Genomic DNA, 13,664 nt, shown 5'->3' with positions numbered 1-13,664 from the left:
AATAAATATTGTACAGCTTTGCTGGGTTTATCTCTTATGTTCTATCTGTATTTGAATATAAAATTCTTGAGAAAAATTGTTGTTTTTCAAAATGTTATTTGGGGTGTGGTTGGGTACAAGGAGATTCTGGTAAACAGAACTTATTCTGGGAGTGTAAACCTCTAAGACCAAACTAGAGACCCAAGCTTTGAAGGGATGGGCAATGAGAAATAGGCTTTGAAACTGGAGTTTGTATGAAGTAAAGCAGTTGTTTCAGGAATTCTGTTCAGCCTGTTGAACTGAAAATGGCTTGCCCTAATTCTTGATTAATACCTGTTTCTGTTATGTTTAGGCAATAATGTAATCCAGTCATTGCACTTCTAGATACAGAAAGAAACCTGGAGGGAAAAAGTTATATACAACATTATGTTCCTTTTAGAGACAAAATTTCCATTTGCGTTTATGAAGGATACATGTTAAACTTATATTTTTAAAAGGCAAAAAGTAGTGATTTAAGCCAAATTCATTACATTTCCAAACAAAAGATTGAGATCCTCGAGACTTTTTGTCTTTATACAGTCTTGTTCATTAGTAATTAAAATTTTCTTAACAATTTTATAGCATATTCTAATGCAGAAATATTAGAAAATAGAGATTTAAAAAGGAAAAAGAAACCCTCTAGACAGAAATAACTACTGTTAACATTTTGATTTATAGCCTTCTAGATTTGGTTTCTTCTAAATATTTTTACAAAAAATGGGATCATTTTCACTTAAAAACAAATACTAATGATGTGGAAAAAAGACATTGAAATATATACGTTATAGCTTCATTGACAAGTGGGATTTTGTGCTGTGTCATTAATTTGCTTATTTAAAGATTTGGTATGCATTTATTTTATGGTTCACATAGCAGGTCACAGTTCCATAGCAATGTTAGAAATTTTAATAGTTTCCAGGAAATCTTTGTTACCTCATTAAACTTGATTAGTATATGAAAGTATTAATTGCTTTGGTAAAATTTTTGCCTAAATAGTAGAATTTTCATTGGACATTATTCCTGATGATCTTTTATGAGCAAGATTGTGAGTCCATGGCCAGAACCGTTTTCACGTTCACTTGAACTGATTTCAAGTTTGAAGTGGTTATTTGTAGCAAAAAGAGAAAAATCAGGACAGTGCAACTAGTTTTCACAAGGTTAAGTTTATTCAATAATGAGACTACTGAGGGAAATTTTGAAGTATTAGCTCAAGTTTGTGTCTTCATTCTTATGAAATAAAAAGTCACAATGCTGACCATTGATATTAGTTCCTTTTTTAAAAATACCCTTACTTGACAAAATAAGGGAATTCTATATCAGGCTTTCCTTCCTCCCCTGTCCCCTCCCCAATTATAGAGACCCACTGAATCCCACTATTACAGATTAGATATCAGAAGAAAGCCCTCTTCCCTTCCCACCCAGGTTATCTATTTCTGGACTTGGAATTTTTGCTGTGACTGGCAAGCTCCATTAAAAGATAAACATTGTCCTCTAAAACAGAAGAATTCTTGCTTATTTTCTGCTAAATATGCTTAGCTTTCATGGATATGTGCACTCAGATATAACCAGTATCCTTAATCTGCTGTCATTTCTAGGACACAACCCAAATTTGCTTTGTATATAAGAATTTCGTAGTGTCCAGGGGTGAGCATAGACAGGGTTGCAGGGAAAGGCCATATTAACCTGGCTTCTGAGGTTCTGGAACAGCTTTCCTTCCTGTACCCAGTGTGGCCCTCATTTTGTAACCTTCCAACTCCTGATCACCCACGGATTTTGGTATGTTGGACTATGTCATTGGAATCATACCTCTGCTTCCCATTTTTTAAAACCATCATTTTAGTTAAAAAAAATTTCATAGGGACTGAACTAGAATCTGCTCTTTAACCTTTTCTGGCTTTACAGCTTTCTCCTTAATTGTTAGGACCCCACAAACTTCCCCAATGGGAGCGGGTAGGTATGGAAGAAAAACTAACTCAGAGAAGTGATCTAAAATATTGGCAAATAGGGACTTCCCTGGTAGTCCAGTGGTTAAGACTCCACGCTACCACTGCAGGGGGTGCGGGTTTGATCTCTGGTCAGGGAACTAAGATCCTGCATGCCATGTGGCACGGCCAAAATAATTTATATATATGGGGGGGGAGGGGGGGGAGAGAGAGAGAGAGAGAGAGAGAGAGGCAAATAGAGACTCTCCCCTCCCCAATATATTTCTTAGGACTTTCCTTTCCTATGCTTCTCCCCCCAGATAACTGAGCGACGGATACACTTTCTTGCTGGTCATTTGCTATCATTGTGGACTCTTTAATATTACTCTTTAGTAGTATTTAATATAGAAGTTAATCCAGGGTAATCACAACAAGTGCTTCAAGAAGGATGACTGAAGATCTGTAGCTGCTAACATTCTAAATGAAACTGAGAGCCCATTATTCTTACCATTGGGAGCCAATTCCATTTCTAGTTTGAGAAGTTACATATCTGAAAGCCTGACCTCCCTTAGAAAAACTCCAAGGGCCTAAAAGCTTCTTTAGACTATAGGCTTTGGGGGAGATTGGCAAATATAGCCTAAGAAGAGTCCTGGAATTTTGTGATTTCACATTAAATTACAATTCAGCATTGTGGCACTAAGGGAATGGTGGAAATTCGCAAACTGAAAGATACATTGGCCCCTTTTCATCTTAGTTCTACAGGAAACATTTAAGACATTTTCATGTAGCCTGAAATCAGTTCACTTTCTGCCCATATTCTGACAGTACTGTAGCTTTGGTTCTGCAGTTGGGTGAGTAACAAGGTGGCCTGCAGTAAGTTTTTCCCCCATGTTCTGATCAGTTAAAACCTATTTCTGAACATATTGATTCTTTGAATTACCAGTTAAACTTCTGTGCAAAATAAGGCCTTCTGTGACCTAATGGGTTAAATCGCTAACATGCATTTTAATATCAATGATCCCTCTGTTTTTCCAATGCCGATATGTTCTTCCAGAACCACAGAAGAATATAATTCAGTGAGATCTGAGGCCAGCCCTCATTTTGGATCACTAACAATGGAAATCCCAGGGACTTGGCTTTCTGGAGAGAGTGAGTGTTCATAGATAACCTATTACTCATGCCTGGCTTTAACCAGCAACCTTGATTCCCAAACCCAAGTCTGTGATGGAAAAATATCAAATGAATATCACCCTGCTGCACATGCTTAATTTCTTTCCTCTTTAACACATTCTTGTTTAAAGTACTTCCATTTTGTCATTTTTAAATGGCAAAGATTTCAAAGCTGAAGTTCTTCCTTTCTCTAGCTACCATTTCTTTTCATCTACTCACAACAGATTGTCTCTCAGATCTGCTTTTCTGCTTTCAGTGTAGGTAGCCAGAGTTCTTTTTTTTCTTTTTTTTCCTGGAAACTAACCCACCTTAGAGGGGAAGGAGAAGGAGACCAAACACAATTCTGAATGCCTTTTGTTTTCAGAAAGCATCAGGGCCATAAGGTCTTTTGAGCCCTTCAAAGTCATGAAAGTTAACAAACAGATCAGCAGAATTAATTAGAAATAACATAAGTAATCCTGTTTTGACATAACCATATAGTTAAATAAAAGACAACAGGCTACTGATAGCTAAATATAAGAAAAATAATTTTAACAATAATACCAACAGGTTATACTTACTTGACCTTTAAAAGGTAAAGTTCTAGGGCTAGAGATTAATTTTAGAATGAAGTTGAGATCCAAACAAAAGTTTAAATGTTGATTAAAGGGCTAAATAATTTATCTTCCTAGCATATGTATATAGCTTGAAGGGGGTAAAGTTTTAGGAGCATACTTACATTTTGACTAGTGGATTACTAAAAATTTTTCCTGTAGGATATATAATTGCTGTATTTCTGGCATTAGTTTTCATTTAGCTTTGCATCCAGAGTTTATAATTTACAGTGTAAATCAGAGGATCATTACTTGTGCTTTAATGTAAACCTTAAGAAGAATAAATATTATGTAAAGTTTTCCTGAATGAGTATAACTTGGGAAGTAATTCAGAATGGTTATTTTGTCGTGGTTTGGGAAAACGTAAAATGATAGTGGAACCATCAATTCAAGGTAACTCTTCCTGGATTAGGATTACCTTAATTACGTTAATTAACCTTAATCAACCCAAAACATGGCCTTCTTCCTGTCTCCAGAATATTCACATTGTTGTGACACAACAACATATTTTGTCAGTAAATCCTAATTTGCACCTTGTCTACCTCATGTGTTAACATGACCTTGGTTTACCTGACCTTCCAAGCATGACTTTTGCTAGCGTTTAAAACTTAAATAAAATGTCATCTCTGTCAGGAAAACTAACACACTATAGGTCCATGTTTAAATACTGTTAACTTCCTTAAATTAAAAATTCTTTTAGGGCTTCCCTGGTGGCGCAGTGGTTGAGAGTCCACCTGCCGATGCAGGGGACATGGGTTCGTGCCCCGGTCTGGGAAGATCCCACATGCCGCGGAGCGGCTAGGCCCGTGAGCCATGGCCGCTGAGCCTGCGCATCCGGAGCCTGTGCTCCGCTACATTTTCTTCTCAAGGTAGTACCCACATTTTAAAGAGATCAATTTTTTATCTTCCCAAAGAGTAAATTTCATTTGCTTTTAAGACAGAGATAAACTTATCTCAGGATCAGAGCTCAGATAAATAAATTTTTATGACTATCATTTTTAGTAAGCTGCATTGTCTTATGACTTGTAAAAGGACATTTTGAAGTTGGTAAGATGCCACCTGCTACCTGATGCAGTGGTATAGGCTGGCCAAGTGGTCAGAAAGTTAGTTTGGGACTACTTCTACCCAAAGTGATCCTGTGAACATTCTTTACTGCAATGATGTAGCCTTGTACTAAAAATACCACCTCGGCCTTGTTACATATGCTCACTTCAGTGGAACTTCTGTGTACTTGGAAAATCACACCTGCTGTTTGATTTGGTTGATGCAACTATGTCCCAATTTAGATAAAATTTGGGTTGTACATATATGATTGATTTGCCTAAAAAGGGATATTTTCGTTAGTAACACAATCTTTCTGGTAGAATAACATTAAAAAAATTTATTTATATTTATTTAATATTTATTTATTTATTTATGCATGCATGCTGTGCCAGGTCTTAGTTGTGACATGCGGGATCTTCGTTAGAGCATGCAGACTCTTAGTTGCCGCACGCGGGATCTAGTTCCCCGACCAGGGATCAAACCCTGGGCCCCTGCATTGAAAGCGTGGAGTCTTACCCACTAGACCACCAGGGAAGTCCCTAGAAAAACATTTTTTTTTTAATAGAAGCCCATATGATTTAAATTTATTTATTTATTTATTTATTTATGGCTGTGTTGGGTCTTAGTTTCTGTGCGAGGGCTTTCTCTAGTTGTGGCAAGCGGGGGCTACTCTTCATTGCGGTGCGCAGGCCTCTCACTATCGCGGCCTCTCTTGTTGCGGAGCACAGGCTCCAGACGCGCAGGCTCAGTAATTGTGCCTCACGGGCCCAGTTGCTCCGTGGCATGTGGGATCTTCCCAGACCAGGGCTTGAACCCGTGTCCCCTGCATTGGCAGGCAGATTCTCAACCACTGTGCCACCAGGGAAGCCCTAGAAAAACATTTTTAATAGAGTTTATGTTTTAGAAAAGTTTTAGGTTCACAGCAAAAAAAAAAAAAAAAAAAAAGAGGAAGAGATCTCCCATATACCTCCCCACCCCTCAATAAAGCTTCCCCCATTATCAACTTCCCCCAACATAGTAGTACATTTGGAATAATCCGTGAGCCTATGGTGACACGTTATTACCCAAAGTCTGTAGTTTGCATTCGGGTTCACTCTTGGTGCTGTACATTCTATGGGTTTGGACAAATGTAATAAGGTATCTACCTTTATAGTGTCATATAGAATAGATTTCCTACCCTAAAAATCCTCTGTACCCTGCCAATTCATCCCTCCCTCTCCCCTAACCCCTGGCAACCACTGATCTTTTTTTACTGTCACCATAGTTTTGCCTTTTCCAGGATGCCATATAGTTGGAACCATACAGTAAATAGCCTTTTCAGATTGGCTACTTTCATCTAGTAATATGTATTTAGGTATTCCTCCATGTCTTTTCATGGCTTGGTAGCTCATTTCTTTTTAGCACTGAATAATATTCCATCATCTGGATGTATACAGTTTATCCATTAACCTACTAAGGGTGCTTTGTTGCTTATGAATAAAGCTGTTACAAATAAAGTTTATGAATAAAGCTGTTATAAATATCTCATAACACAGTTTACTTCACTCCTAACTACTGTGTGGTTTATTTGCATGTTGTTTTTCTTAGGAAGAGCATTTCTTCTGCAAAGAAAGAGGGTTTTATTTCTTCCTTGATTTGTGGTTTGGTGTCTGACATTAATTTGGGGAAATTATTGGTCGTTATTGCGTCAAATAGTTCCTCTGTTCCTTTCTCTCTTTCTTCCCCTGGTATTCCCATTATGCATACATCTTTTGTAACAGTTTTTGGATATTCTGGTTTTTTTTTTTTTTTCAGTCTTTTTTCTCTTTGTCTTCCAGTTTTGGAAGTTTCTGTTGACATATTCTCAGGCACGCAGATTCTTTCCTTGGTGGTGTGCAGTCTGCTGGTGAGCCATGAAAGGCACTGTTCATTTCTGTTGTGGTGTTTTTGATCTCTGATTTCTTTCTGGTTCTCAGGATTTCCATCTCTCTTACATTACACATCTGTTCTTACAGGTTGTCTATTTTTTCCATCAGTGCCCTCAGCATAGTGATCATGGTGGTTTTAAATTCCTGGTCTGATAATTCCAACATCTTTGCCAGATCTACCATTCTTTGCTCACTCTGACTCTTCAAACTGTGTTTTTTGCCCTTTGGTATCCTTGTAATTTTCTTGTTGAAAGTTGGGCATGCTGTCGTGGGTCGAGGGAACTTTGGTAAACAGGCCTTTAGTGATGAGTGGTAAGGCTGGGGGAGTGGTGGTGCTCTGTGTGCCTGGTCTCAGCCTTGGAGAGCCTGTGCGCCTGGACTGGGAACCCGGTGGTGCTTCTCAGGCCTTCCCCTCACCTGGGAGGGTGGCTGCAGTGGCCTGAAATGGCCTAATTCCCGTCTCCCAGGTCGGTCAGGCTCTCTTGAAGTAGTTTCTCTTGAGACCAGGCATCGTTAAGGACAGAACACTCTGACATATTTTGAAATGCTTACTTTTCTTCTCCCCCTGCTGGAAACAAGGTGGGATTTTTCTCCAGTCGTCACTGTGAGAACCTGGTAGAGCTTTTGAAGGTAAACTCACAAAAAGAGTAAGGTCCCCTTCCTTGACTGGGTCCCCCTGGAGTTTAAGTCTTGTTAATACTTGACAACACTGAGCTTCCAGCACTTGGTCAGTTACAGTTCAGGTTTTCCTCCCCAGCACTGGTCCTGCTGAGGTTTCCACCCTGGGTTTCTGCTCCACTCAGTTGTGATTCTCTGTATCTGCCCCTCTGTCTCTCCCATTTTTGCATCAGTCACTTACACTGTGACCTCACTTCTATGGTGGATCTAAGAGAGGCTGTTAATTTTACAGTTTGTTTCAAGCTTTTAACTTGTTAGGATGGAGTGGTGACTTCTAAGTTCATTCTTTACATGTTGAGCCAGAAAACAGAAGTTAGAGGTATTCTTTTTAATCAATAATTTTTCTTACATAAATACTGTCTAGGAATTGCTGAAAAGCCAGAACCAAGGGGGTTGGTGCTATTAGACTTTTAGGGGGTGGACCAATGGCTTGGCATTACCTTATGGGCTCAGAGCAAAGCAATGCCAAACTTTTCAATATCCAGATGATCATAAAGTAAATAAGGATGATTAATAGGTTATGTAACTTTTTGAAAAACAAAGATGCTGGTGGGTGACTGGCTGTCCTACAAAATACCACAATTTTAAAACATAAACAAAACAGGTTCTTAGAAATTTGATAATGATAAAAGTAATTAGTTCCTTAATCAACAAGGACCCACTGTATAGCACAGGGAACTGTACTCAGTATACTGTAATAACCTGTGGGGGAAAATAATCTGAAAAAGAATGGATATATGTATCAATATAAATGAACCACTTTGTTGTACACCTGAAACTAACACAACATTGTAAATCAACTATACTCCAATATAAAATAAAAATTAAATTAAAAAAGTAAATAGTTCTTTTTTTGAATTTTATTTTATTTATTTTTTTATACAGCAGGTTCTTATTAGTTATCCATTTTATACATATTAGTGTATATATGTCAGTCCCAATCTCCCAATTCATCACACCCCCCCAGCCTCTTTCCCCCATTGGTGTCCATACTTCTTTAGTACAGTAACTCTTTGGTAAGTGGATCTGTGTTATTCCAAAGCTAATTTTGTTAACTAGAAGGAATGAAACTTGTTTTTTCAATTATAGGATAACGTTAAGCATAAAGACCATATTGACCATCAGAAGGATAAAGTCGCCTTGACTCTGGCTCGTCTAGCCCGCCATGTTGAAGTGGAGAAACAGCAGAAAGAAGAGAAGAATAGAGCATTCAGGGTATGTGGCTGTTTTAACTGATATTTTACCAGATTATAGAGTTGTTTATAAGAAAGTTAAAGAGGTTCTTGTATAATCAAAAAATGTATAATTGGATCCAAGTTCAGCATGAAGTCTGCATAGCTCACTGAGTTAGTAGTAATTCATGACGGCCTTTTACATTTGTTTTTGTTTGTTGGATTCTGCTCATATATGTATACAGACAAAAAAAGAAAAAATAGAATTAAGTGGACTTTATTTTTGGGAATTAAAAATCATGGGATTCCTTAAGCTGGTGAGCAGTTAAGGGTTTCTAGTTACTTTATCACAGTTTATCAGGGCTTCTGTAGATAGAAGCTGTTGAAAGGTTATTTTCTACTAAGTACAGCCAGACCAGTTTCACTTCAGCCTCTCCGTTCAGATTATTGAATTAGTGTGGTAGAAGAGCTACTACGTGGAAAATGAAACCTAATTTAGACTCTTGCATGATATAAACGTTTTAAAACCTTGACTTGCTTTATTTATTTTTTTTAAGATTTTTTTTTTGATGTGGACCATTTTTAAAGTCTTTACTGAATTTGTTATAATATTTCTTCCGTTTTATGTTTTGGTTTTTTGGCCGCGAGGCATGTAGGATCTTAGCTCCTCAATCAGGGATTGAACCCGCACCCCTTGCATTGGAAGGCGAAGTCTTAAACCACTGGACTGCCAGGGAAGTCCCTTGACTTGCTTTAGAAGGCACCAAATGAAATTACCTTAAAGAACTTCCCCAATATTGCCAAATGTCTGTTAGGAGTAGAATGTTGGCAAGTTGGGTAAAAAAAAATCCTACTGGGAGTTTAAAAATGGAAGTAGAAATCATGGCATAATTTTACCTTGTATGTTTTTGATTCCTTGTTCCATTGCTTATTATAAAGGAATTTATATATTTCTGTTGCCTCTATTTTAGTATCTCCTAATCTAATGTAGAATACATTAGTCTTCTTTAAATTTAGAAGTAGCTTTGTTTGGGGACTTTAACTTTATAATGTAATACCAGTTAAATTAGAGCTTAGTATTCTAATTGTATGTTTAAAATGCTTAATACATTAGTGATACTTTTTTTTTCTATAAATTTATTTTATTTTTGGTTGCTTTGGGTCTTCGTTGCTGCACACGGGCTTTCTCTAGTTGTGGCGAGTGGGGTCTACTCTTTCGTTGCGGTGCGTGAGCTTCTCATTGCAGTGGCTTCTCTTGTTGCGGAACACAGGTTCTAGGCGCACAGGCTTCAGTAGTTGTGGCACACGGGCTCAGTAGTTGTGCCTTGCGGGCTCTAGAGCGCAGGCTCAGTAGTTGTGGAGCATGGGCTTAGTTGCTCCGTGGCATGTGTGATCCTCCTGGACCAGGGCTTGAACCTGTGTCCCCTGCATTGGCAGGTGGATTCTTAACCACTGCACCACCAGGGAAGCCTAAATTAGTGATACTTTTTTAAAAAAAAGGATTCATTCTTTCCTGGTAGAGACACTATTCAATTTTTTTTTTTTTTTAAATTTTTACTGGAGTGTAGTTGATTTACAGTGTTAGTTTCATTATGATCAAATCTTTTTTTTTTTTTTTTTGAGCAAAATTGCTTTACAATGTGTTAATTTCTGCTGTACGATGAAGTGAATCAGCTATGTGTATACCTGTTTCCCCTCCCTCTCGGACCTCCCTCTCACCCACCCATTTAGGTCATCACAGAGCACCAAGGGGAGCTCCCTGTGCTATACAGCAGGTTCCCACTAGCTATGTATTTTACACATGGTAGTATATTTATGTCAAACCTAATCTCTCAATTCGTCCCACCCTCCTGTTCCCCTCACTGTGTCCACAAGTCCGTTCTCCACATCTCTATTCCTGCCCTAAAAATAGGTTCCTCTGTACCATTTTTAGATTCCACGTAATATGCGTTAATATATGGTATTTGTTTTTCTCTTTCTGGCTTACTTCACTCTGTATGACAGACTCTAGGTCCATCCACATCTCTAAAGATGACCCAATTTTGTTCCTTTTTATGGCTGAGTAATATTCCATCATATATGCATACCACAACTTCTTTATCCATTCATCTATCATTGGACATTTAGGTTGTTTCCATGTTCTGACGATTGTAAATAGTGCTGCAATGAACATTGGAGTACCTGTGTCTTTTTGAATTATGGTTTTCTCAGGGTATATGCCCAGTAGTGGGATTGCTGGGTCATATGGTAATTCTATTTTTAGTTTTTTTACAGAACCTCCATGCTGTTCTCCATAGTGGCTGTATAAATTTACATTCCCACCAACAGTGCAAAAGGGTTCACTTTTCTACACACCCTCTCCAACATTTATTGTTTGTAGATTTTTTGATGATGGCCGTTCTGACCCTTACGAGGTGATACCTCATTGTAGTTTTGATTTGCATTTCTCTAATAATTAGTGATGTTGAGTATCTATTCATGTGCCTCTTTGCCATCTGTATGTCTTTGGTGAAATGTGTACTTAGGTATTCTGCCCATTTTTTGATTGGGTTGTTTGCTTTTTTAATATTGAGCTGCATGAGCTGTTTATATACTTTGGAGATTAATCCTTTGTCCGTTGCTTCATTTGCAAATATTTTCTCCCATTCTGAGGGTTATCTTTTCATCTTGTTTTTGGTTTCCTTTGCTGTGCAGAAGCTTTTAAGTTTAATTAGGTCCCATTTGTTTATTTTTGTTTTTATTTTCATTACTCTAGGAGGTGGGTCAAAAAAGATCTTGCTGTGGTTTATGTCAAAGAGTGTTTTTCCTATGTTTTTCTCTAAGAGTTTTATAGTGTCTGGTCTTACATTTAGGTATTTAATCCATTTTGAGTTTATTTTTGTATATGGTGTTTGGTATTGTTCTAATTTCATTCTTTTACATGTAGCTGTCCAGTTTTCCCAGCCCCAGTTATTGAAGAGGCTGTCTTTTCGCCATTGTATTGTTCTTGCCTCCTTTGTCATAAATTAGGTGACCATATTGTGCATGGGTTTATCTCTGGGCTTTCTATCCTGTTCCATTGATCTGTATTTCTATTTTTTTGCCAGTACCATAATGTCTTGATTACTGTAGCTTTGTAGTATAGTTTGAAGTCAGGGAGCCTGATTCCTCTAGCCCTGTTTTTCTTTCTCAAGATTGCTTTGGCTATTTGGGGTCTTTTGTGTTTCCATACGAATTGTAAAATATTTTGTTCTAATTCTGTGAAGAATGCCATTGGTAGTTTGCACTGAATCCAGTTGGGATTGCACTGAATCTGTAGATTGCTAAGGGTAGTATAGTCATTTTCACAATATTGATTCTTCCAATCCAAGAACATGGTATATTTCTTCATCTGTTTATGTCATCTTTGATTTCTTTCATCAGTGTTTTATAGTTTTCTGAGTATAGGTCTTTTGCCTCCGTAGGTAAGTTTATTCTTAGGTATTTTATTCTTTTTGTTGCTATGGTAAATGGAATTGTTTCCTTAATTTCTCTTTCTGATTTTTTGTTAGCGTATAGTAATGCAAGAGATTTCTGTGCATTAATTTTGTATCCTGCAACCTTACCAAATTCACTGATTAGTTCTAGTAATTTTCTGGTGGTATCTTTAGGATTTTCTATGTATAGTATCATGTCATTTGTAAACAGTGACAGTTTTACTTCTTTTTTTCCAATTTGTATTCCTTTTATTTCTTTTCCTTCTCTTATTGCCATGGCTAGGAATTCCAAAACTATGTTGAATAGAGTGGCAAGAGTGGACATCCTTGTCTTGTTCCTGATCTTTGTGGAAATGCTTTCAGTTTTTCACCATTGAGAATGATGTTTGCTGTGGGTTTGTCATATATGGCCTTAATTATGTTGGGGTAGGTTCCCTCTATGCCCATTTTCTGGAGAGTTTTTATCATAAATGGGTGTTGAATTTTGTCAAAAGCTTTTTCTGCATCTGTTGAGATGATCATATGGTTTTTATTCCTTAATTTGTTAATATGGTGTATCACATTGATTGATTTGCATATATCGACGAATCCTTGCATTCCTGGGATAAATCCTACTTGATCATGGTGTATGATCCTTTTAATGTGCTGTTGGATTCTGTTTGTAGTATTTTGTTGGGGATTTTTGCATCTATGTTCATCAGTGATATTGGTCTGTAATTTTCTTTTTTTGTGACATCTTTGGTTTTGGTATCAGGGTGATGGTGGCCTCGTAGAACGAATTTGGGAGTGTTTGTTCCTCTGCGGTTTTTTGGAAGAGTTTGAGAAGGATCGGTGTTAGCTCTTCGCTAAATATTTGATAGAATTTGCCTGTGAAGCCATCTGGTCCTGGACCTTTGTTTGTTGGAAGATTTTTTTTTTGCGGTACGTGGGCCTCTCACTGCTGTGGCCTCTCCCGTTGCGGAGCACAGGCTCCGGACGCACAGGCTCAGCGGCCATGGCTCACGAGCCCAGCGGCTCCGCGGCATGTGGGATCTTCCCGGACCGGGGCACAAACCCGTGTCCCCTGCATCGGCAGGCGGACTCCCAACCACTGCGCCACCAGGGAAGCCCTGTTGGAAGATTTTTAATTACAGTTTCAATTTCATTCCTTGTGATAGGTCTGTTTATATTTTCTAATTCTTCCTGGTTCAATCTTGGAAAATTGTACCTTTCCAAGAATTTGTCCATTTTTCATGGTTGTCCATTTTATTGGCATATAGTTGTTTGTACTAGCCTCTTATAATCCTTTGTATTTCTGCGGTGTCAGTTGTGATTTCTCCTCTTTTGTTTCTAATTTTATTGATTTGTGTTCTCCCCCCCCCTTTTTTTTTGATGAGTCTGGGTAAAGTTTTATCAATTTTGTTTATCTTCTCAAAGAACCAACTTTTAGTTTTGCTATTCTTTGCTACTGTTTTCTTCATTTCTATTTCATTTATTTCTGCTCTGATCTTCATGATTTCTTTCCTTCTACTGATTTTGGGTTTTCTTCATTCTTTCTTTAGTTGCTTTAGGTGTAGGGTTAGATCGTTTGAGATTTTTCTTCTTTCTTGAGGTGAGCTTGAATTGCTATAGTTTCCCTTGTAGAACTGCTTTTGCTGCATCCCATAGGTTTTGGGCCTCTGAATCTGAACTACTGGGCTAACAGAGGACCTCAGACCCCAGGGAA

At 37.9% G+C, this 13,664-nt stretch overlaps 1 protein-coding gene across 2 annotated transcripts in view; it reads left to right on the top strand.

The window, feature by feature from the left end:
* ZNF451 (zinc finger protein 451) overlaps positions 1-13,664 on the top strand; it is an 85,164-nt gene that overhangs the window by 18,700 nt on the left and 52,800 nt on the right. The window contains exon 5 of one of the 2 annotated variants that reach the window (XR_004036026.2): positions 8,422-8,541. Coding sequence is in view for 1 of the 2 variants with exons in the window: in XM_030841020.2 (XP_030696880.1) it covers positions 8,422-8,547 (126 nt within the window). In the remaining variant the exon portion in view is untranslated. Of the gene's footprint in view, positions 1-8,421; positions 8,548-13,664 lie in introns of those variants that run through there. The other variant, XM_030841020.2, reaches the window with a different exon arrangement.

Source organism: Globicephala melas, chromosome 11 (genome assembly GCF_963455315.2).
Source record: "Globicephala melas chromosome 11, mGloMel1.2, whole genome shotgun sequence".
Classification (NCBI taxonomy): Eukaryota; Metazoa; Chordata; class Mammalia; order Artiodactyla; family Delphinidae; genus Globicephala; species Globicephala melas.
This window is presented reverse-complemented; position numbering and strand designations above follow the sequence as displayed.